The sequence below is a fragment of the Crocuta crocuta genome, unplaced genomic scaffold (genome assembly GCF_008692635.1).
Source record: "Crocuta crocuta isolate KB4526 unplaced genomic scaffold, BGI_CrCroc_1.0 scaffold115, whole genome shotgun sequence".
NCBI lineage: Eukaryota > Metazoa > Chordata > Mammalia > Carnivora > Hyaenidae > Crocuta > Crocuta crocuta.
In genome coordinates, this window is record NW_027530575.1 from 8,686,588 (window position 1) to 8,710,588 (window position 24,001).

The 24,001-nt window shown below is 40.2% G+C and overlaps 1 protein-coding gene across 1 annotated transcript; it reads left to right on the plus strand.

Annotated features, from left to right (window-relative positions):
• The first annotated feature begins 1,998 nt into the window (after positions 1–1,998).
• On the plus strand, positions 1,999–23,939 carry LOC144234616 (uncharacterized). The gene is made up of 9 exons (XM_077767954.1): positions 1,999–2,041; positions 3,581–3,665; positions 8,327–8,438; positions 9,314–9,416; positions 9,949–10,007; positions 11,145–11,271; positions 21,045–21,125; positions 21,715–21,794; positions 22,275–23,939. The coding sequence occupies exons 4-9, from the start codon at positions 9,338–9,340 to the stop codon at positions 23,727–23,729; spliced, it is 1,881 nt and encodes a 626-aa protein (XP_077624080.1). The 5' UTR covers positions 1,999–2,041; positions 3,581–3,665; positions 8,327–8,438; positions 9,314–9,337; the 3' UTR covers positions 23,730–23,939.
• The last annotated feature ends 62 nt before the right edge of the window (positions 23,940–24,001 follow it).

Below are 24,001 nucleotides of genomic sequence, written 5' to 3' on the forward strand. Positions count from 1 at the left end.
ATAAAAATTAATTGATTAATAAGAAATGTTGAAGAAACTTTCTGATTTGCTTTATTTATGCTCCTGTCCTTCATGGCAGTTTGAGAAATCAATTGCCCCTCATTTCTCACACTTCATGGATGGGGTTCTCAGGGAACAGAACCCCAGGAGCAGATAGACAAAATAGGCGAAGGGAAGTAAGAAGTACAAATGTCCAGTTATGAAAGAAATGAGGATGAGGATGAAAAGTACATTCATGAGGATGAAAAGTACAGCAAAGGGAACATAGTCAATAAAATTGTAATAACTTTGTGTGGTGAAAGATGGTAACTACGCTTATCATGGTGAGCATTTTTTAATGTATATAATTGTCAAAACACTTTCTCGTACACCTGAAACCAATATAATATTGTATGTCAACTATACTTCATCTTAAAAAAAAAACAAAACTCCACAGACCCCTATGTTCTACCCAAGAATTTCCAGTTGGGTAGATCCAGTATTTGTAGTTCTAATAAGTTCCCAGGTGAGGCTGATAGAGTGGAGGAGGGTGGAGTGAAAGGGTGGAGGAGACCACACTTTGCAAAGCATTGCTGTAGAAGCCCCTAAATGGTGTAGAATGAGCCATCTGGATTCAAATCCTATATAAAGCCAAGGAAGGAAATCCATGAACATGCTTGAGCTTTTGTTTGTTATCCGGGTAACAGAAGTGAGAATGTAGTATCCACACTCCAGGAATGTACATGAAAAGGAAAAAATAAAGCACACAGCAGAATGTGTACTCACTGTTCATATCATTGATATCGGCATCACTGAAACTTGAGAAGATCCTGACTTGATACCTCCCTTTGAGTGGTGTGTGCTGGAGGGTGAAGGGGGAAAAGACAGGAAGAATAAGGAATTGGGNTAGGACCCTTGATTACATGTAGGGGCCAGTTTACATTTAGGGGAGACTGGTCTCTTTCCCTTAAATCTCAGTGTCTCTTTCAAAGAATTGGATTTAGCATTAGTAATGTGACCATAGACCAGACAGGTCCCCTTCTGCCATACCTGGGAAATAAAGTGGTGCATTAGAGCAGCCTGGAATCCTTAGAGAAGTTTAGAAAGTTTTGATTCTTTTGAGTAGGGCACTAGTTGCTGCAAACTTGGAGTGAGGAAAAGGTGTCTGCAGAGTCAGGAGCAATTGTGAATCTAGTGCCAGGGGACTTGGAAATATGCCAAGCAATTAATGCAAAATCAGGAGTGCCTTTAGACAGCTATTCTCAATCTTGACCATGCATCAGACTCACCTGAAAGAGTTCTCAAAATACGGTTGCTGGATGCCACCCCAGAGTTTCAGCATGTCTAAGTAAGGACTAAGAAAGTGTCTTTTAGGGGCACCTAGGCTCTGTTAGTTGAGCATCCCGACTTCGGCTCAGGTCATGACCTTGCTGTTCCTGAGTTCAAGCTTCCCATCAGGCTCGGGGCTATCAGCGCAGAGCCCACTTAGGATTCTCTCTTCCTCTCTCTCTGCCCTTCTCCTCATGCTATCTCAAAAATAAATAAACATTTTTTAAAAAGCTTTAAAAAAAGTGTATTTCAAAGAACTCCCCAGGTGATGATATTTTAGGCAAAAATGGCTGCATCATTTTCAGGTCCCAGGGCAAAATGAAAAGGGGGCACTCCTAGCTCATACATTTCAGATGGTGACAGCAAAGCATTAAACCAAGCGTGGGGGTTCTCTCTGACTGCCCGGGGTTTGCACACATGAACCCAGCTTTGGCTGCTGGCTGGAGACAACATTTTGAGAACCACTGCTTTAGACTTCCTACTTAATTACGCTAGGACTAACTCTACATGCGAATAACAACAACAATAATAGTAATTTGCCCCTATTCTCCAGAACTTACAAGAGATTTCTGATTCTCCAGGATGGTCCCACAGAAGACCATATGTATTGATGGAAGATGTGGATGTTGAAGACAAATTGACTTTTGAGAATTTCAAGGAGACAGTTATGTGTGGAGTTTCTGGGCAAGACACGTTTTCTAAGAAGTGACACAGTGTCTTCCTTCCTCGTCTGGTAGGTGTGAGATTGTGTTGATGGGGGACAGGCAGTCTATTTACAGTTTTTTTTTTCTTCTGTCCCTAGAGAGCTCATCTCCAAAGCTGCTCATTAGCCAATCTTCATTCCAATCCAATTCCTACCTGCAGCAGAAGGGAGGAAACTACTGGTTTGCTAATTACCTGACAGAGGCATAAGGCATTTGCCCTTTCCTTCTCCTGCCTCTTCCGTTCCAAGAGTTAAAGCTCACAGTCTAGGGCTGATGAAGATGCCCCAAAAGCAGAGACAGTCACTATTCAACCATGTACGACTCGCTTTTCTGGGAGGCAGTTTGCCACAACTCAGCCCTTCCTGATTGTCTTCATGGTTGTTGTCAATTAATTCTTTAAATTTTTTAAAAAAAATCTTTATTTATTTTTGAGAGAGGGAGTGAGAGAGAGAGAGAGAGAGAAGGGCAAAGAGAAAGAATCTCACGTAGGCTCTTCATGATCAGTGCAAAGCCTGACACGGGGCTTGAACTTACGAATCTGTGAAATCATGACCTGTGCTGAAACCAAGAATCAGTCGCTTAACCGACTGAGGCACCCAGGTGCCTCGGTAAATTTTTTTTAAGGGCATTTCAAAGTTAGTAACGAAAGGCTTTCTTAAGGGGGACTCTTGTAACACGAAGATTTGCAAGGAATATGCGGAACAGGGGAGGGGTGGGTAAACAAAGCTTCAACGCGCAGAGACTGGTGGCTTGGGAAAGGGTAAGGGGTGTGTCTTGAAATTCAGCAGACTGCGTTAAATATTGCACTAACAGGAAAGATGAGGCAGGAATGTTCACTTGTTGTAGGCATGTGGGGGAGGGGTGGGGACCTGGGCCAGGCGTAGAGCAAACAAGTTGCAGTGGGGGCAGTTCTCATAAAATTTAAGGCCCAGCCTTCTCAGTCAATGTAGCCTAAATTATGTCAAGCTCTGAGTTTGATCAGTCATGTCAATGTCTCAGCTGGAACATTAGCTCTTCAAAGGGTGCCTGTGTTGTGTCAACTATAGGTCAATTAAAAAAATCCTCAACTGCTAGTTAGGCAAAAATAAATAAATAAATAAAATAAATAAAGATTCCGTGTTCACCAGCATCAATCACTCACTATCTCTTTACCATTTACTTCTCTTGTCCTCTGTGCAAGCTTTCATACTTACTTGATTTTTCTATGTAATTGTGACTTGTTTCTTCTACATTCCTGATATTTAGAATAGTGTGTGGTATACAGTAGGCACTCAATAAATATTTATTCAGTGAATGAATGCATGCTAAAATACCCTGCAAAGAGATGCAGCAACTTAGGCAGTGAATTACTCTATTGAAATTTCTGAGTCATTGTATCTTTCTGGATATTTAGGAAGTACCAAGTGAGCAGGAATTAGGTTACTCCGGGAGTATCCTTTGTTTTACCAATAATCCTATGTAAAATGCACTGTGAAAGTCTAGTCAAGGGGAATAGGGCGTGTCTTTGAATCCTTTAGTCCTTTCAATGGCATTACTAGATAAAAGTCAGTGACCTTGTGTTTCTTCAGATCCAACTTGCTGTAGCTGAGGACTAATGTGGACATCAGCCCGGCTCCAGCCCTTACCTTGATGACCTACGATTTCTGCGTTTTGGTGAGTAATGGAACTTGAGGCGGGTGTTCCCCACGACCCTTCATTTTGTAAGGGAATTTTTAATTTGCAGAATGTTTGCTCTTGACTGTGGGTATCAGGGTGAACTTTAAGGTCAGCGTATCTTGCGAAATGGAATTTTCCAGTTATTTATGTTGGGTAGGTTTTGTTCAACGGGGTATTGGGATGGGCAGCGTATTACCTTTTAATCGCGAGTTCTATTCTCAAGGTCATCTTTTTCCTTTTCAAGGGAGCTCAGGTAAAAGGACAACCCCCAACGCTTGAAAATCAAGAGATTCTAAAAAAAATAATGTAACTTCACTAAGATATTGTCTGAAATCAGAACTGAATTGACTACATGAGATGAGTTTTGCCTAGTGTTAATGAAATAAAAATTTATTTCCCAGATAAAACATAACAGGGGGAAATTAGATATTAGCTTTGGTTTTAAATGCAAGGGATTTGGTTATGAAGAGTATTCTTTTACAGAATTTGAAGCCTTGTTTACCTAGATAGAATTCATCTTATTTCAAAAACTCAATATATCTTCTATTGTCACATATATTTTGGCATTTCTTATCATTTAGTATGTTCACACTAAAACATTACTGGGGTGAGTTTTTGTTTCCTGTTAGTGGTCCACAAATAATTACTTGCCTACACTGACCTTGTTACTACTGTTAGCTCAGCCCCTCAGATTTAATGACAAAAAAAATTACTAAGGGTCAAGTCCCCTGGAGTTTACAGTCCTGCCATTAAGTGTGATAAATAAGGGCTGATTGTGAGCTATTGTAAATGAGAGGATGTCAGGGGAGGACTTGATCAAAGGGTGCTTCTTGGAAAGAAAAGACCTTAAAGCCGCCATCTTAGAAATGACTGCAGTACAGCTAGGCAGCGGGCGGGGCCCGGGTGGAGCCAGGAATGGGGAAAGCATTGTAGCAAGAGAGCAGTGCATATGCAAAATTCCTGGAGCAGCTAGGAGCCTGGCGTGTTGAGGAAACTGAGCAAGACAGGACTGGGCTGAAAACAAAGCAAAGCGAGAGAGGAGGAAGGTGAGCTAGATGGTATGATTTGGGACCTTGAAAGCAAGATAGAGATAGAATTCTAAGGCTGGGAGGAAGCCATTGTGAGTAGGGGTGGCCCATGGTTAGATTTTTAAATTTCTTTTTATCTTCCTTTTTCAAACTTTCATTTAAATTCTGGTTAGTTAACATATAGTGCAATATTAGTTTCAGGTGTAGAATGGAGTGATTCATCACTTCCATAGATTTGTGTTTAGAGGAGCTAGCTCTTGGAGGAAGTGAGGATGGAGGGCAGGAAGGACAAGCTTGAGGGGGTGGAAACAAGACTAAGGATTAGTCTAAGCGTTTAGGAATGAGTGATGGCGATCTAGACTCTTGGTTTTAAGAGTAGAATGAGAGATGGGGACAGAATCGAGTCTTCGTAGACTCATTCATTTCTTTACCCAGAATTCTGGGCACTTGATGTGGCTAGCAATGTGCCAGTGAGTGGGTATAGTGTTTAAATAAGAAAAGGCCACTCTTGTACTTTGGAACATTACAATCTAGTGGAAGAGAAAGAATGTAAGTAAGCAAAGAACTAAATATGTAATTACAAATTGTGAAGAAGGCTACATAAGAAGAACAGAAGCTTTTAGTTAGAGGAGACCAGCTTTACATTGGATTTGGGGTCACAATGGTGGTTCTGAAAAAATAACATTAAAGAGACTGAAAAATAACAGGAAAGGATAATCCATGTCGGGGAGATTTTTCTCTAGAGAAAGCACCATTATATGATTGATAGGATTTGGGTGTTGAGATGGGGGGAGGGAAAGAGGAGGGCGTAGTTTGGATTAGTGTGAGTTTACACCAATTTCCCCTATGTGGGAGGGTGTGGTGGAGCCCGTCAGGAATAATTTTAGGTTTCAAGTGATTTGTTGCTGTCTTGGGGGATGGGGGAGAGAGTGTACCTATATTTTAATTTTTCAATGCTGTTGTGGGGTGAGGGGGAGGAATCGAGGATTCTGTTAGGTTTTGATTGATTCCAGACCATAGGAGACTAGAAGCTTGTCAAATGGTTAATCTTGTTTCAGTTAACTACAGCTGTGGGATGGGATGAGGGATGTGATAACCAATATCCTTGATCTGCCTACTTTGAATAGCCAGGGAACTCATGCCTTACTGAGAGTGCAAATGTTTTAAGTTTATTTGAGAAAGAGAGAGAGAGAGAGAGAGAGCATGCATGCACACAAGTGGGCATGGGGCAGAGAGAGAGAGGAAGAAAGAGAATTTAAAGCAGGCTCCACATGGTCAGTGAGGATCCCAATGTGGGGCTTGAACTCACAAACCTCGAGATCATGACCTGAAACCAAAATCAAGAGTCAGACGCTCTGACTGAGTCACCCAAAAGAGTTTATTGAAAGAGATAGTAAGTTCAGTTTTTTTTAAAATTTTGTTTTGTTATTTATTTCCAAAAAACAGAAAGAGCATGAGTGGAGGAGGGGCAGAGAGGTGAGACAGAATCCTAAGCAGTCTCCAGGCTCTGAGCTGTCAGCACAGAGCATGATGCGGGGCTTGAACTCACAAACCGTGAGATCAGGACCTGAGCCAAAGTCTTAACCATCTGAGCCACCCAGGCACCCCAGTAAGTTCAGTTTTTAAGTTTCATTAGAGGAGTCTTTGAAAATTTTGGATGACAGTAGTTGAAAAGCAATTTATGGGTCTGGAGCATAAATTTGAGATCCTAAACTGGACATTTGGATGTTATCAGCATAGAGGTGAAAATTAAGTTCAAGGTGAAAATTAAGTTCAAGCATGAGCAGGGGAAGATACAGAAGGCACAGAATAAATCAAGAAATAGAAGCCAGGACTGATCATGGAGGACAGTCAGCAGTGGGAGAAGAGGCTGAAAGAGAGTAGCCAGGGCAGTAAGACGACAACTGGAAGATGGTGGTCACAAAAGCCTGGGGAAGAACATAACTTACAGAAGAGAGTAGTGATAGTCTTTCCAAGGGACCAACTTAGTCAAAGACAGAAGTGCGTTCACTGGATTAATTTCTCATTAATTCTCTTAAATCTTTGGCCATCTTGGCAGAACCGTGTCAGTGGAATGGTGGGGGTGCAGGTGATGGAAACCAGGTTGGAGTGTATCAAGGGTGGTGAGAAAATGGGGGGGGTATGAGGATAGACCAGCCTTCTAAGAAGCTTGGTGGTGAAGAAGAGTGAGCAATAACCAGAGGGCTAAGTGGGACATAGGGCATACATTTGTTTTAAGATGGGAGTTATTTAATTATGTTCAAATGTTAAAGGTTTAAGTACACTGAAATAGAAGTTGATGGTGTTACTCAAAGCTGGGTTCACCTCCTGGTGTATGTCGAGTCAAAGGACACAAATAAGCCAAAGAATAGGAAAAGGAAGGTTTTACGTACAATAAGTAACTTGCTACTTCCTAAAGCAGTGTTTCCTCCCACAACAAAACTATGGAAGTTTAAGCTAAGAGCACATACACATCATGAAGGGGCTTGTGCAGTGGGGAATTGTGCATGGAATTGGGGCAAAAGTCACCTTAAGGTGAGAGAGTCCAGGTCTTAGTTGATGAAATTCATGGGAGGCCAGCAAAGGTCAACATCAGTTCTCAGGTTCCAGTTTGTCTGGTATCTGAGTGATCAAAGGAGTTTAAATCCTGCAAAGATGACTCAAGAATGTGGTTTGGGCAAGTAGTGCTGGTCAGGCATCCATCACAAGGTGGCCTGGGGCCTAAAATGACTTCTTATGTCAAAAAGCTGTCTCACTTTTTCTGCAGACCCCTAACTCTTTCTGCTTACAGTGGTGATGTAAAAAGAACCAAGGAATAATCAGTAGAGTAAGCTTTTTCTTTTTAATTTTTTCAAATGTTTTATTTATTTCTGAGAGAGAAAGAGAGAGAGAGAGACAGCATGAGCAGGGGAGGGTCAGAGAGAGAGGGAGACACAGAATCTGAAGCAGGCTCCAGGCTCTGAGCTAGCTGCCAGCACAGAGCCCGATGCGGGGCCTGAACTCAAGGAACCATGAGATCATGACCTGAGCTGAAGTTGGATGCTTAACTGACTGAGCCACCCAGGCGTCCCTAGAGTAAGCTTTCTGAGAGAAGATATGAAGGGATTAGACCAATGATTCCTAACGGGCAATTTTGCCCCCTAGGGCCATTTGGCAATATCTGGAGACAATTTTCATTTTGCAACTGGAGGTGATCCTACTGACATCTACAGGGTAGAGTCTAGAGTTGCTGTTAAGCATATGGGCGCCCCCATAATAAAGTTTCCAGTCCCAATGTGCCATCCAGTGCCAAGGATGGGAAACCCTGGCAAAGAAAAGTAAGAGATACTGGCTTTAGATAAGAAGAAAGAGAGGTGCCTGGCTGGCTCAGTTCATGTGACTCTTGATCTCTGGATTGTGAGTTTGAGCCTCTGTTGGATGTAGAGATGACTTAAAAATAAAATCTTTTTTTAATGTTTATTTTTGAGAGAAAGAGACAGCATGGTGGGCGAGGGGCAGAGGGAGACACAGAACTGGCAGCAGGTTCCAGGCTCTGAGCTCTCAGCATAGAGCCCAGTGAACCGTGAGATCATGACACTAAACCAACTGAGCCACCCAGGTGCCCCTAAAATCTTTTTTTCTTTTTTTAAGGAAGACATCTTGTCTGCCTAGTGAAAGAAGAAACCATGATGGTGTCCGACTTCTTTTGAATTAGAGCCAAGGAGAGGAAGGATCCTTCTCATTGTTACTCTTCCTCTGTGAAGTAAGATATAAGATCATATGTTGTTGAAGAGGGAGAGTTGAGACCATGTGAAATTCAAAATTCTGGAGAAACTGTAAAAAGGCATTTGGATAACTAGAGGGTTAAATTGCCTGTGAAGCTTTTCCTTTAGCATTGAAGGCCTGTTTAGAGTAGATGAGGCCTCAGATTTTTGGTGCTACCCCTATAACTGGCTAGGTGGAAATCACCCAGGTAGGATAGACAGATGGCTGGAATTATCGAGAGCAGGTGTTACAGAAGGACAGAGAGAGGAATTTGAGGTTTAGAAAATATATTATTGAAATGATGGGTCATGGCATTTTATATGTAGTGTCAAGGAAATGGGGATTATAAATAGCGTAATTGGGGGGGTAGACAGCTTGGACACTTCTCTCTGAGGTAAGAGAGCAGGTACAATACAGATTAAAAAGTGAACAGGGTGGAAGTATAGCTACTGTGTTCAGAGTTCAGGGATGCCTGACTTTTTGCTCTGGAGAGCGTAAGAGTCTTAATGATGATAAATTCAAGGTATGTAACTGAGATGTGGAAGCCATGGATGTTTTTTCTACTTTATGCCCAGGAACATAGAATCATCTTGAAATCAAGGCAGAGAGTCAAAGAGTGGGAGTCAGGCTATGAGTCAGATCTATGTGTTGGTGCCATTGCAGGTGAGAAGCCAGTATAGAGCCTCCATGGAGGTGGGATTTTTAATAAATGATGGGTAATGCGCTTCGATAATATGGTAGACTTACCTTAAGGATGAGAGGAAGATCAAGAACTCCTACCATATTGCTTTGAGGCTGCCCAAGGCAAGAAAAACAAAGACCCAGAATCAAATTGCAAGTTTGCATGTTCTCTTGTTAATGTTTCTTCTTTAGAGCGCTGGCTTCAGTAGACCATAGATGCAAGAAAAAGAGCATCCCGGGCATGTTTATTCAAACACTTGTAAAATGGCAGCCACACATCTATCTTCTGTATTTGGTAAGTTCTTAGGGTAGATGTGCTTCACGAGAATTAAGTGGTCTCTCCACCCTAGGTGGGTACAAAAGCAGGGAGCTGAGTAGCCACAGAGGAGAACTGGGAAGGAGAGGCTGAGATGAGAGGAGGTGGTGTGGAACTCTACAAACTCTTGGAGCCCCCTAATTTGCTCATGTATGATTCAGTGCCCTTTGGGATTTTGGAGGAAAGGCATATGTGCATCATGGGGAGACGGAAGAATATTTAGGGGTGGCACTTCATTTATCCCACCCATCTGTTTTGTAAAGTTGGGAAAGATAACAACTCCATCTTTCTGCGTTTCAGTTTCCTTGCCTGAGAACATTGAGACTAAATCCATTCCTCGTGGGTAGTAAGGCACCCTATTTTCTGGCTCTGGGGGGCAGGGCAGGCTGCTCTAGATAATATGTTGTGTGTGTGACTCAACTGATGTGAGGCAATTTCTAGCCTTCTGGGTGTCAACATATTGGATGTGCCTAGACTATGTCACCTTGTCTTTTATCTCTGCCTGTTTTAGACCCTGCTTGTGCCTATGAGAGGGTCACAAAGGTGGAAAGCATCCATTCTGTGTTACAGGTGAGTCAGGAATCTTTCTTTCTCTTAAAATACAATTCTTTCCTGGAGTGAATGTGTTTCTTGCCAACACTCTGGAGTGTTAACCTTAAACATGAAACTTGTCAGTGATTTTACCAGCAGAAATGGGTTTATTCAGGAATAGCAGAGAATTGCAGTTTGGGGCAAGAAAGCTACAGCAAAACTAGGCAAGTCTGGAGAACAAAGGCGAGGAACCTGTTTTATGGAGGAATGGGAGCGCTCGGAAGGCTCATGTAAACAATATGTCTACTGAATGAACTGGGAGCTCAGTGTATATAGTGACTTTCCATTGGCTAAGTTGTGGCAGTCTCTCATTCCCTAGGCTGCTGCTTAGGAGGAGAAAACCTTTTTTCCTCCTGCTGGGGTAGTAAAGTAAGGATTTGCAAGATCTGTCTCTTCCAGTTGGGTCTGCAATGACCACTAACGGTAGGGGGCGAGAGTTCCCACTACTGGCTTCCCAACTCCATTTCAGTGAAGTTTTCCTTTTAATTTTCATAGGAGCCTTACAAACCCATCCCTGATCTTGAGACCTGATGGTGGTTCAGGGAGTTCCAACAAAGTAGCAACTCTACTATTTACACATGTTTTTCAGGCATCTTTTCTACTTAATGATGTTAGGGAAAGTAAAAGGTTATAAAATATATGGTCATTCTGTGTGGGAAAATGTATTCATTTAGCAAGTATTTTTCCTGCAGTGTATTCAAGTCTGTATTGGATCGGGAGACCGAAAAGAAGAGTAAGACTGTAGAGAAGCCTGGGTGGCTCAGTTAAGTGTCTGACTCTTGATTTCAACTCAGGTCATGATCTCATGGTTCATGAGTTCGAGTCCTGTTTCAGGCTCTGTGCTGACAGCTCAGAGCCTGGAGTCTGCTTTGGATCTGTGTCTTCCTTTCTCTGTCCCTCCACTGCTCATGCTCTGTCTCTTTCTCTCTCAAAAGTAAATAAACAATAAAAAATTTTTTTAAAAGAAGTGAGAAGCAAGACGACTGTGTCTTAGGATTTTGAAATTACTATGAATGAAAGAGGTCTTTCATCCTCAGTGAGGTCACCATGACCCTCTTCCCAAGAATGCTGGTGAGATTGGTTGCTGGTTGAGACAAAATATGTTGATTATTTTAGAACTCAATAACCTTTGAGGATGTGGCCATGGACTTCACCCAGGAGGAGTGGGCGTTGTTGAATCCATGTCAGAGAAAACTGTACAGAGATGTGATGCTGGAGAACTACAGAAACGTGGCGTCCCTGGGTAAGGCTGACATAATCCCTTCCTTTATTTGAGCATGGATTTCTGGCATGGGTAAGCCCCAGTTACCTTGTGGTACAGCCTGTAAGTTTCTTGTAGGTTTTTGTAGATTTTTACACTTAAGAAAAATAGCCCGTATTACGATATAGTTTACCTACCATAGTTAAGCCATTTAGAGAATACAAAGGAATGTGTTGTGTATGTGTGTCTTGTGTTTTTAGCATATTTTGAATTGTACCTCCATCACCATTGTCTAATTCCAGAACATTCCCATTGTCCTACTTCCAGGGCATTTCATTCCTCCTTGGTTTCCAGACTCTGGCAATAACTTCTAGATTTACCTATTCTGAATATTTCATATTAACGGAATCATACCACATGTGGTCTTTTGTGATGTGCTTCTGTCCCATAGCATAATTTCTAGGTTCATCCATGTTGTAGCATATATCAGTACTTAACTCTTATTTATTACTGAATAATATTCTATTGTGTAGACTTAACACATTTTGTTTGTCCATTCATGTAGTTGATGGACATTTGGATTTTTGGCACTTGCTACTATGAATAGTGCTGCTACAAACATTCACGTAGTACAAGTTTTCCTGTGAACATATGTTGTCATTTGTCTTGGGTGTAGGCCTGGGAGTGGAATTGGTGGGCCATTTGTTTGGTACCTCTCTGCTTAACATTTTGAAGAACTGCCAGTTTTCCAAATTGGCTGTATTATTTTACATTCTTTCCACCAGTGTATAAATGTTCCAAAATCTCCATGTTCTTGCGAACACTTATTACTCCCTGTCTTTTTGTTTATCTATCTTAGTGTTTACAGAATGGTATCTCATTGTGTTTTTGATTTGCATTTCCTTAATGGCTAGTGATGTTAAGCAACTTTTTGTGTGCTTTTTGGACATTTGTATATCTTCTTTGGAGAAATCCTTTAAATTTTTAAAAATGTTTTATTTATTTCTGAGAGAGAGAGAGAGACCGCATGAGCAGGGGAGGGTCAGAGAGAGGGAGACACGGAATCTGAAACAGGCTCCAGGCTCTGAGCTAGCTGTCAGCACAGAGCCCAAAGCGGAGCTCGAACCCACAAACTGCGAGATCATGACCTGAGCTGAAGTCGGATGCTTAACCGACTGAGCCACCCAGGCGCCCCAGAAGTATCCTTTTAAATCCTTTGCCCATTTAAGAATTAGATTGCCATTTTTTCTATTGAGTTGTGAATGTTCTTTATGTATTCAGGATATTGATCCCTTATCGGGTATATAATTTTGCAAATATTTTCTTATATTCTGTGTGTTGTCTTTTCACTTTCTTGGTGGTATCATTGTGGCAAAAAGTTTAATTTTAATAACGGCCAGCTTATTTTCTGGACTCTCAATTCTATCCCAATGGTTTATATATATATTTTTTAAAGTTTATTTATTTTGAGAGAGAGAGAGAGAGAGCACAAATGGGGAAAGGGCAGAGAGAAAGAGAGAGGGATAGAGAGAATCCCTGCACCACCAGTGCAGAGCCTGATATGGGGCTCCCACTCAAAGCAAAATCATGACCTGAGCCGAAGTTGGACGCTTAACCAACTAAACTACCCAGGCGCCCCTCCAACAGTTTGTATTTCTATTTTATGCCAGTACCATGCTATTGGTTGCTGTCATAGATTTGGAGTAAGATTTGAATTGGGAAATGTATGTTCTCCAACTTTGTTTTGTCAAGATTGTTTTGACTCTTCTGGATCCCTTGCATTTGCATATGAATTTTAGAAGCTTTTCAATTTCTGCAGAGAATCCAGTTAGGGGTCCAATGTGGGAAGCCACATTTAATCTGTAGATCAATCAGAGAGTTGCTAACTTAGCATTCCAGCCCATGACCATGAGATGTTCTCTCATTCGTAGAGGTCTTTATTTTATTTATTAATAAATTTTTAATTAATTAATTACAATTACAATTAAAGTATAGTTAACAGACAATGTTATATTAGTCTTGGGTGCACAATAGAATGATTCCCCAGTTTTATACATTACTCAGTGCTCATTAAGATACGAGCACATATACTTAATCTACTTTACCTATTTCACTCATCTCCCCATCTCCCCTCTGGTAACTGTTCTCTGTAGTTAAGAATTTGTTTTGGTTTGTCTTTTTTTCCCCTTTGTTTTATTTCTTAAATTCTACACATGGGTGAAATTATATGGTATTTGTCTTTCTCTGACTTATTTCACTTAGCATTATACTCTCTAGATCCACCCAGGTTGTTGCAAATGGCAAGATTTCATGCTTTTTTATGGTTGAGTACCACATCTTATTTATCCATTCATTAGTCAGTGGACATGTGGGTTCCTTCCATATTTTTGCCATTGTAAGTAAGGCTGCAATAAACATAGGGGCACAGATATCTTTTTGAATTAGTGTTTTCGTTTTCTTTGGGTAAATACTTAGTAGTGGAATTACTGGATCCTATGGTAATTCTGTTTTCAATCTTTTGAGGAAACTCCATACTGTGTTCCACAGTGGCTGCGCTAGTTCACATTACCACCAACAGTGCAAGAGGGTTCCTTTTTCTTCACATTCTCGCCAACACTTAATTATTTCCTATTTGTGAATTTAGTCATTCTGACTGATGTGAGGTGATATCTCATTGTGGTTTTGAATTGCATTTCCTTGATGATTAGTGAAGTTAAGCATCTTTTTGTGTGACTGTTGGCCATCTGTATGTCTTTGGGGAATGTCTATTGAAATGTTTGTTTGCTTCTTTGTTTGTTTAAGAAGTCCCCATGCCCAGTGCGGTCAAGAGTTGCATGCTCTACCAACTGAGCCAGCCAGGCACTAGTGTAGTGTCTATCTGGTTTTGGAATCAGGGTAATGCTGGCCTTCTAGAATGAATTTGGAAAATTTCCTTCCTCTTTTATTTATTTATTTTTTTGAATAGTTTCAGAAGAATAGGTATTAACTCTTTTTTTTTTTAATAGTTTATTGTCAAATTAGTTTCCACATAACACTCAGTGCTCATCCCCACAAGTGTCCTCCTCCATGCCCATCTCCCCCTCCCCCCACATCCATCAGTCCTCAGTTTTTGTCAGCATTCAAGAGTCTCTCATGGTTTGCTTCTCTCCCTTTCCCCCACCATTTCTGCCCTTCTTCTCCCCCTTGTTCCTCCGTCAAGTTCCCCCAACAAACAAAACTCCAGGATCAGATGGCTTCACAGATGAATTCCACCATACATTTAAAGAAGAGTTAATACCCTCCTCATCAGGGTATTAACTCTTCTTTAAATGTATGGTGGAATTCATCTGTGAAGCCATCTGATCCTGGAGTTTTGTTTGTTGGGAGGTTTCTGTTGTTGTTTTCTGGCTCAATGTCATTGTTAGTAATTGGGTTGTTCAAAAATTCTGTCTTCTTAATGTAGTTTTGGGAGATTACATGTTTCCAAGCATTTATTCATTTCTTTTAGGTTGTCCAATGTGTTTGGAACATAATTTTTCATAATATTCTCTTATAATCCTTTGTATTTATGTGATATTGGTTGCTATTTCTCTTTATTTATGAGTTTGAGTCCTCTCTCTTTAGATGAGTCTACCTAAACATATATCAATTTTGTTGATTTTTTTCAAAGAATCAACTCCTGATTTCACTGATCTGTTCTATTTTTTCATCTCAATTTCTTTTCAATTTCAATTTATTTTCTAATCTATTATTTTCTTATTTATACTGGCTTTGGGTTTTGTTCTTTTTGTAGCTTCTTTAGGTGTAACATTAGGTTGTTTATCTGAGATTTTTCATGCCTCTCAAAGTAGACCTGTATTGCTATAACCTTTCCTCTTAGAATAGCTCTTGCTGCATGACAAACATTTTGGGTCATTGTGTTTTCCTTTTCACTTGTCTCCATGTATTTTTAAATTTGGTTTAATTTTTAAATTTGGTTTCTTGGTTGACACGTTAATTGTTTAGTAGCATGTTATTTAAACTCTGTATTTTTGCTCTTTCCAGATTTTTTGCTTGTGGTTTATTCTTAGTTCTATACCATTGTGGCTGGAAAAGATGCACGATATGGTTTCAGGGTTTTTTTGTATTTGTTGAGACTTGTTTTGTGACCTATCATGTGATACCTTCTGTAGAATATTTTATGTGGACTTGAAAAGAATGTATGTTTTATATGGGGATGGAAGTTCTGAATATCTGTTTAAGTGCATCAGGTTCAATGTGTTATTCAAATCCATGGTTACCTTGTTGATTTTCTATCTGGGTGATCTAGCCATTGATGTAAGTGGGGTGTTAACAGTCTCCTACTATTATTATATTACTATCGATTTCCTCTGTTTGTTAATAGTTGCTTTATTTATGTACTTGGGTTCTCCCAGGCTGGGTGCATAAGTATTTACAGTTACTATGTCTTCTTGTTGGGTTGTTCCCTTTATGATTATGTAGTGTCCTTATGTCTTGTTACAATGTTTGTTTTAAAGTTTATTTTGTTCCCTGTGAGTATTGCTACTCCAGCTTTCTTTTCACTTCCATTTGCACTGTGAATGTGTTCCATGCCTTTCCTATCAATCTGCATATGTCTTTTAGGTCTGTAATGATTGTTTTGTAGGCAGTATGTAGATGAGTCCCGTTTTTTTATCCATTCAGTCAACTCTGTATTTTGATTGAAGTGTTCAGTTCATTTACATTCATGGTAATTATTGATAGATATGTACTTACTGTCATTTTGTTACTTGTTTTTATGTTTTTTGTAGTTCTTCTCTGTTCCTTTTTCCTTTTTTTTAAATTATTAATTTTTGAGAGATTGAGAAGCCGGGGAGGGACACAGAGAGAGGAGGACAGAGAATCTGAGGTGAGCTCCATGGGGACAGCAGAGACCTTGATGTGGCTCGAACTCATGAGCCGTGGAATCATGACCTGAGCCAAAGGCAGACACTTAACTGACTGAGCCACCCAGGCACCCTTGTTCCTTTCTTCTCTTGCTCTCCCCTGGTAATTTTTGTGGCTTTCTTTATTGGTATGCCTGGATTCCTTTCTCTTTATTTTTAGGGTATCTATTTTAGGTTTTTGACTTGTGATTGGCACTCTTAGGTTTATATATAATATCCTGTGGGTATAGCTGTCTATATTAGGTTGATGGTCTCTTAAGTTTGAAACCATTCTAAAAGTACTAAACTTTTACTTCCCTCCTCTAAAGTTTTTTTTTTTAATTTTTTAAAATGTTTTATTTATTTCTAGGAGAGAGAGCGAGAGAGACAGCGTGAGCAGGGGAGGGTGAGAGAGAGAGGGAGTCACAGACTGAAACAGGCTCCAGGCTCTGAGCTGGCAGTCAGCACAGAGCCCGACGCAGGGCGCGAACCCACGAACTGCGAGATCATGACCTAAGCGAAAGTCGGACGCTTAACCGACTAAGGCACCCAGGCGCCCCTCTAAAGTTTTAACCATGTGATGTCATACTTTATGTCATTTCATTTTGTGAATCCTTGGCTGATTTTTATAGATATAACTAATTTTACTGCTTTTGTGCTTTATTCTCCATTCTGGTTTTATAAGTGATTTATCTACTACTTTTATTATGTTTGAATGTGCCTGTGAATTTTTTTTCCTTTTATGTTTCTTCTGATTATGGCCTTTCCTTTTCCCTCAAAGGATTCCCTTTAACATTTTTTGTAAGGCTGGTTTATTGGTAATTAATTCCATTAACTTTTCTTCTTTGTTTTCTGGGAAACTCTTATATTCTTGTATTCTAAATGATAGAACTCTTGGGTGGAGTATTTTTGGTTGCAGGTTTTTCCCCCTTTCAGCACTTTGGATATATCAAGCTACTCTCTTCTGGACTACAAAATTTCTACTGAAAAATTAGCTGAAAGCCTTGTTTCCATTGTATTTAACTGTTTTCTTTTCTCTTAGCTTCTTTCATAATTCTATCACTACTTCTTGCCCTTTTAATTATTATGTGCCTTGATGTGGATCTCCTTGAATTAATTTTGGTGGAGGCTTTATGTGACTCCTGGATCTGGGTGTTTGTTTCCTTCCCCAGATTAGGGAAATTTTCACCTATTATTTCTTCAAATAAATTCTCTGTCCCCTTTCTCCCTTCTTCTGGGATCCATATAAGGCAAGTATTATGCTTGATGGTGTTACTGAATTCCCTCAACCTATTCTCAATTTTAAAAAGATTTTATTTGTTTGTTTCTTTATTTATGAGACAGTATGAGCAGGGGAGGGGCAGAGAGGGAGACAGAATCTGAAGCAGACTGCACTGTTTGTGGAAAGCCTGATGTGGGGCTTGAACCCGAGAACCATACGAACATAAGCCAAAGTTGGATGCTCAACTGACTGAGCCACCCAGGCATCCCAAGATTTTTAAAAAGTAATCTCTATACCCAATGTGGGGCTCAAACCTACAACCCCAAGATCAAGTGTTGCATGCTCTACTGACTGAGTCAGCCAGGTGCCCCTATTCTAATTTTAATTATTCTCTTTTTGTTTTGCTGTTCATCTTGATTGCTTTCTAGTACCCTTTCTTCCAGCTCTGTGATCTGTTCTTCTGCTTCCTCTAAGCCTACTATTTATTCCCTCTAGGGTACTTAGAAATTTTTAAAAATGTTTTTATTTATTTTTGAGAGAGAGAGACACACACACACACACAGTGTGAGCTGGGGAGGGGCAGAGACAGAGGGAGACACAGAATCAGAAGCAGGCTCTAGGCTCTGAGCTGTCAGCATAGAGCTCGATATGGGGCTCGAACCCACGAACCATGATATTGAGACCTGAGCTGAAGTTGGACGCTAAACTGACTGAGCCACCCAGGCGGCTGTATTTTTAATTTAAGTTATTGGGTTCTTCATCTCTGATAGGTCATTTTTATATTTTCTACCCATAGAGATCTTTAAGTTCTGTTAACAATGTATTGTAATTCTCAATGCCTAAGTCTTAAACTTCTTATGTGAAATTTATCCCTAAGCATTTTCTTTCTGATGCTATTATCAATGGAATTATTTTCTTGATTTCATTTTCATGATAGTCATTGCTAGTATATAGAAATAAAATTGATATATTGTATATCATCTTTTATCTTGTAACCTAATAGTGTTTTTGTGGATTCTTTCGGATTTTCTACTTAATAAGCTCATGACATCTGTGAATAGAATTGGCCTTTCTTCTTTCCAAACTGGATAACTTTATATTTTTCCTTGCCTAGTTGCCCTGGATAGAACTCCCAATGCAATATTGACTATAAATGGCCAGATTGGACATCCGTTTGTTATCGTTTATTGTCCATTTAGTTTACTTAGAATAGACGATTTTTTAAAAATAGGTTATTCTCAAGTTGGTTTCCATATAACACTTAGTGCTCATCCCAACAAGTGCCTCTCCCATGCCCATCACCCCCTTCCCCTCTCCTCAGTTTGTTCTCAGCATTCAAGAGTCTCATGGTTTGCCTCCCTNTCCCAGCATCTATAGTTTCCTGATTCATTCATTTTAGCCACTCTGAGAGGCGTGAGGTAGTATCTCAGTGTGGTTTTGATTTGTATTTCCCTGATGAGGAGGGACGCTGAGCATCGTTTCATGTGTCTGTTGGCCATCTGGATGTCCTCTTTGGAGAAGTGTCTGTTCATGTCTCCTGCCCATTTCTTCAGTGTATTATTTGTTTTTTGGGTATGGAGTTTGGTGAGTTCCTTATAGATTTTGGATACTAGCCCTTTATCTGATATGTCATTTGCAACTATCTTTTCCCATTCCGTCAGTTGCCTATTAGTTTTATGGATTGTTTCCTTTGCCGTGCAGAAGATTTTAATCTTGATGAGGTCCCAATAGTTCATTTTTGCTCTTGATTCCCTTGCTTTGGGGTTGTGTCAAGTAAGAAGTTGCTGCGGTGGAGGTCAAGGAGGTTGTTTCCTGCTTTCTCCTCTAGGGTTTTGATGGTTTCCTGTCTCACGTTCAGGTCCTTTATCCATTTTGGGTTTATTTTTGTGTACGATGTGAGAAAATGATCTAGTTTCATTCTTCTGCATGTTGCTGTCCAATTCTCCCAGCACCATCTGTTAAAGAGGCTGTCTTTTTTCCATTGGGTATTCTTTCCCGCTTTGTCAAAGATTAGTTGGTCGTACATTTGTGGGTCCAATTCTGAGTTCTCTGTTCTATTCCATTGGTCTATGTGTCTGTTTTTGTGCCATATAATAGATGATTTTAAATCTTTTCCTACTAAATCTAAAATGCGGGCCTTTTAAGGGACATTTTCTTTTGGATGCTTTTCTTACCCTTGCATGTGTGGTATACTTTCTTGTTTCTTTGTCTCAATTTTTTCATGAAAATGATATTTTAGATAATATATTTTACCAACTGTTGTAAGAACTGCCTCTCCCATCAAGCTATATTGTTTTGTTATTGGTGCTTATTTGTTTAGATACTTTTTTAGCTGAATTCCACAGATGCTGTAATCTCTGCAGTGTTGGCTACAGGTTCTCCTAACTTTTCTCATTAAAAAGCACTTATTTTAATTTTAAGCCTGGTTTCCTGGTCATTATAATTTAGTAGTCCAACAATGATTAGTAATGCTTTCTTAAATGCCTTGCCTATGTCTTACTAAGTAGATCTATGTAAGAAATCATGCCTTTAAGATAGATTATAAGGTAGGTTTTATTTTATGGGGCACCTGGGTGGCTCAGTTGGTTAAGCACCTGACTTCAGCTCAGGTCATGATCTTGTGGTTTGTGGGTTCGAGCCCCACACTGGGCTCTGTGCTGACAGCTCGGAGCCTGGAGCCTGCTTCAGATTCTGTCTCCCTCCCCCTCTTTGTTCCTCCCCTGCTTGCACTCTCTCTCTCTCTCAACCAAAGCTAAGTGACTTGGATATTATCCATTCCTAGATCATTCCCGGGCATGTCCATAGCCTTGGTCATACACATAATTTTGTATTCCCAGGAACTTATTGGAGTTTTTCAAATTCCCTACGGTAATGCATTGAGGGTAAGAGCTTTATTTTCTGCTGAGCTCTGACTAAAATGCAATAGTCACAACACCCCAAGGACATAGGTTTTCTAGGGAGCTGCAAGCATAGAAAAAATAATAATTGACTGAATTCTGGGGCTGATTCTTTTAACAGAGCCAGACCTCTTTGTTGACTGCAAGGCTGGTGTTTTTTTTTTTTTTTAATATTTTTATTTATTTCTAGGAGAGAGAGAGACAGCGTGAGCAGGGAAGGGTCAGAGAGAGAAGGAGTCACAGACTGAAACAGGCTCCAGGCTCCGAGCTGGCAGTCAGCACAGAGCCCGACGCGGGGCTCGAACCCACAAACCGCGAGATCATGACCTGAGCGAAAGTCGGACGCTTAACCGACTAAGCCACCCGGGCGCCCCAAGGCTGGTGGTTTTTAACCATCATGTCATGGAGCTGAGGACAGAGGAAGAATAGAAATAATCTGGTTAAAATGTCAGACCATTTTCTCTTACCAGGGTTCACTGATTTTTTTTTCTTGGATAGACAATTTTCCATTAGTTCTTTAGCTTTGGTTAATTTCTAGAGTTCTGAATGGATTCTATTTGTTTTGCCCATCTTTTGTTGTTTTAGTGGGAGAGATGAGCTAAACAGAATCTTCATTCTGTCATTCTGAAAGTTGATCTCCCAAGTGTTTGACTTTTACTTTGTCTGTTAGAAATTTGTGGTAATCATTTTGCTGCTCCTGAAGTCACACTTCTCTATCTTCAGAGCCTCAGAGATGATATTGTTGCCACCGTTTGGTGGTGGCTTTTGTTGTACACCGCATGGGTCTCTCATGTGCATTGTTTCCTGTTATAGAAAAGCAGCTCAGCAAACCTGCTCTGATCACCCAATTGGAGCAGGAAGACGAATTGAAAACAGAGACAAGAAATCACCAAGGTACTTGTTCAAGTGAGCAGTGGGTGTATATGAATGTTTTGTACCAGATCTGGTGGGGCTGAGAGGGAGGTACATTATGAAGTCAAACAGGAAACTTAAACCAAATACCCTTTAAATTTGAGGAGAAAGCAGAGACTATTTGGTGGGCTTATTTGTGTAGCTTCAGTATTCTCTAGTCTTTGGCTTTTATACTTATGTTCTGAAAGAAAGACCTGTCTTGCCTTTTAATATTTACATTTAGAATCAGTGTCTACTTCTTCCCATTTTGCACATACAGCTTTGGTCTTTGCCTGTTAACATAATTTTCAGTCATGATAGAACCATTCCTCAGTAAACTATACAAAACACTGAGGCATGTAAGTATCATTCCTTTGATTAAGAATGCATTTTTCTTGCACATTGTCTTCCTAAGTTTAGGGTCTATTTGAAGAGAAGCCCACACAGGCCTTAATTTTGTCCTAAACATTCCATCATTTCATATTCTAGGTTGTATCCGATTTATCTCAGATTGGGCTTGGGGTTTACCGCTTTTGCCAACATATTGTCACCACTCCTTTCCCAAAACTTACTTTCCCCCCAATTTGCTTAGATGGGATGGTTCTCCCTAAAACCAAACAATCACAACATAAACAAGATGTTTTGGAGAAAGAAGCACTCCATGGCAAGAAGGTAAGAGTCATAGGAGAATTTCTTGCTCTCTATTGGAAGTCCAGAATTCCATATAATAGAAAAGGGACTTGTGAACTAAGGGGTCATTTGAGGCTCTTGTTTCAACAATAGGAAATGGAAAATTCTATAAATCATGAGTTAGAAGGAAACTCACATCCTAGCTCCAGAAATGGTTTTAGAGAATCCCCAAAGTAAATACATTCATAATGCAAGTTAGACATTAAATATTTAAAACATAATTCCCTCCAAAGCAATTATATGTTAAATTCTAAAGAGACCCTGTTGGGAGCCATGTGGTATAACATTCATCTTATTCATGCTGATAAACTCAGACAGTAGCTGTGTATATTCACTAAGAAAATATTAAGTAAAGTCTTATTCTAATAAAGTGTATGTCAGAATTTATGTGTGTGTGGGGGATTCTCAATCAATATGATTAATGTGATAAATCTTGTGACCACAACTTATTTTAACCAATAGGAGCAAACTCATGGAGGCGGATCCATTGAACAGAATAAAATTGCCTTGCGCAAGAAATCTAGCATTGCTCAGAATCAGCGAATTCATTCCACAGAGAAACCCCATCAACGCCTTCACCCTAGGAAACCCCTCAGAAATTGTTCTCATCTTAACTCACATGAGAGTGTTCATTCTGGGGGAAAATCCTATGAATGTAAAAAAGATAAAAATACCTTCACCAGGAGTTCTTTCTTAGGTGCACGTGAGAGAAAACATACAAGAGAGAAATGCTATGAATTCAATGACTCTGGCAAAGTCTTAAATTCAATCTCCTGGTTTAAGAAGCATGAAAAAACTGACACTAGAGAGAAATCTGTTCAATGTAGCCAGTGTGGTAAAGTGTTACAGAACCAGTCATCCATGACATTGCACATGAGAACCCACAGTGGAGAAAAACCTTTTAAATGTAACCAATGTGGGAAAGCCTACAGTTCAAACTCTTATCTTAACCGACACAAGAGAATTCACTCTGGGGAGAAGCCCTATGGATGCCGCGACTGTAGAAAAACCTTCAGAGATAGTTCACTTCTTAGACAACATGAAGAGATTCATTTAAGAAACAAACCCTACAAGTGTGATCAGTGCAACAAAGCATTCAGTCGAAGGTCTAGGCTTAAAATTCACAAGGTATTACATACAGGAGAGAAGCCCTATGCCTGCAATGATTGTGGAAAAACCTTCAGTATTCTCCCATACCTTAAAAGACACGAGAGAGTCCACACTGGAGAGAAATCCGTTGAGTGTAACGTCTGCGGAAAAGGACTAAGTAGTCAGTCATACCTGAAGACCCACCTGAGGATACATACCGGAGAGAAACCTTACAAGTGTGATCAGTGTGGGAAGGCTTTTAGGATGAGCTGTAATCTCCTGGTGCACAAGAAGATGCATGCTGGAGAGAAACCATGTACGTGCAGTGACTGTGGGAAAGCCTTCAGGGACCACTCGTGCCTGAAAGAACACATGAGAATTCACACTGGAGAGAAACCCTTTGCATGTCCTCAGTGTGGGAAAACCTTCAGAGTGAATTATTTCCTCATTTTGCACAAGAAAATTCACACAAGGACGAAACAATATGAGTGTAAGGAATGTGGGAAAGCCTTCAGTGGTGTCTTATCTCATAGGAGACATATGAAAAAGCACATCAGGGAAAAGATACCCTTCAAGTGTGGTGAGTGTGGGAAACCTTTTAGGAGGAATGTAGCCCTTAAAATACACATGAGAACTCACACTGGAGAGAAACCCTATGAGTGTGATCAGTGTGGGAAAACCTTCAGTGTAAGGGGTAACCTTACTGTGCATAAGAGAGTACATACTGGCGAAAAACCCTATCAATGCAATGTCTGTGGATACGCTTTCAGTAAGCTCATAACCCTTCGGAAGCATCGTGAGAGCACTCATGCTGGACAAAACTCCTAGCAATGTCCCTGTGAGATAATGTTCTCCATGAACTCTCAATCTTTATGGCATACAAGCAAATGCAGAGAAAAACTGTATGTAAAGAATAGGACAAAGCCTTTGAATAATCTGTGGGAGAAAGCTAAGTTATGTAATGACTGATAAATTCTTTATTCATCCCATAGATTTGTGACCACTTGACACCGAAAGGAAAAAACTTTTAGTATCTCCAAGGCGTTTTACTTGAGAAAAATAAATGCCTAATGTTTTAAGCCACCATGTTTACAGTGTTT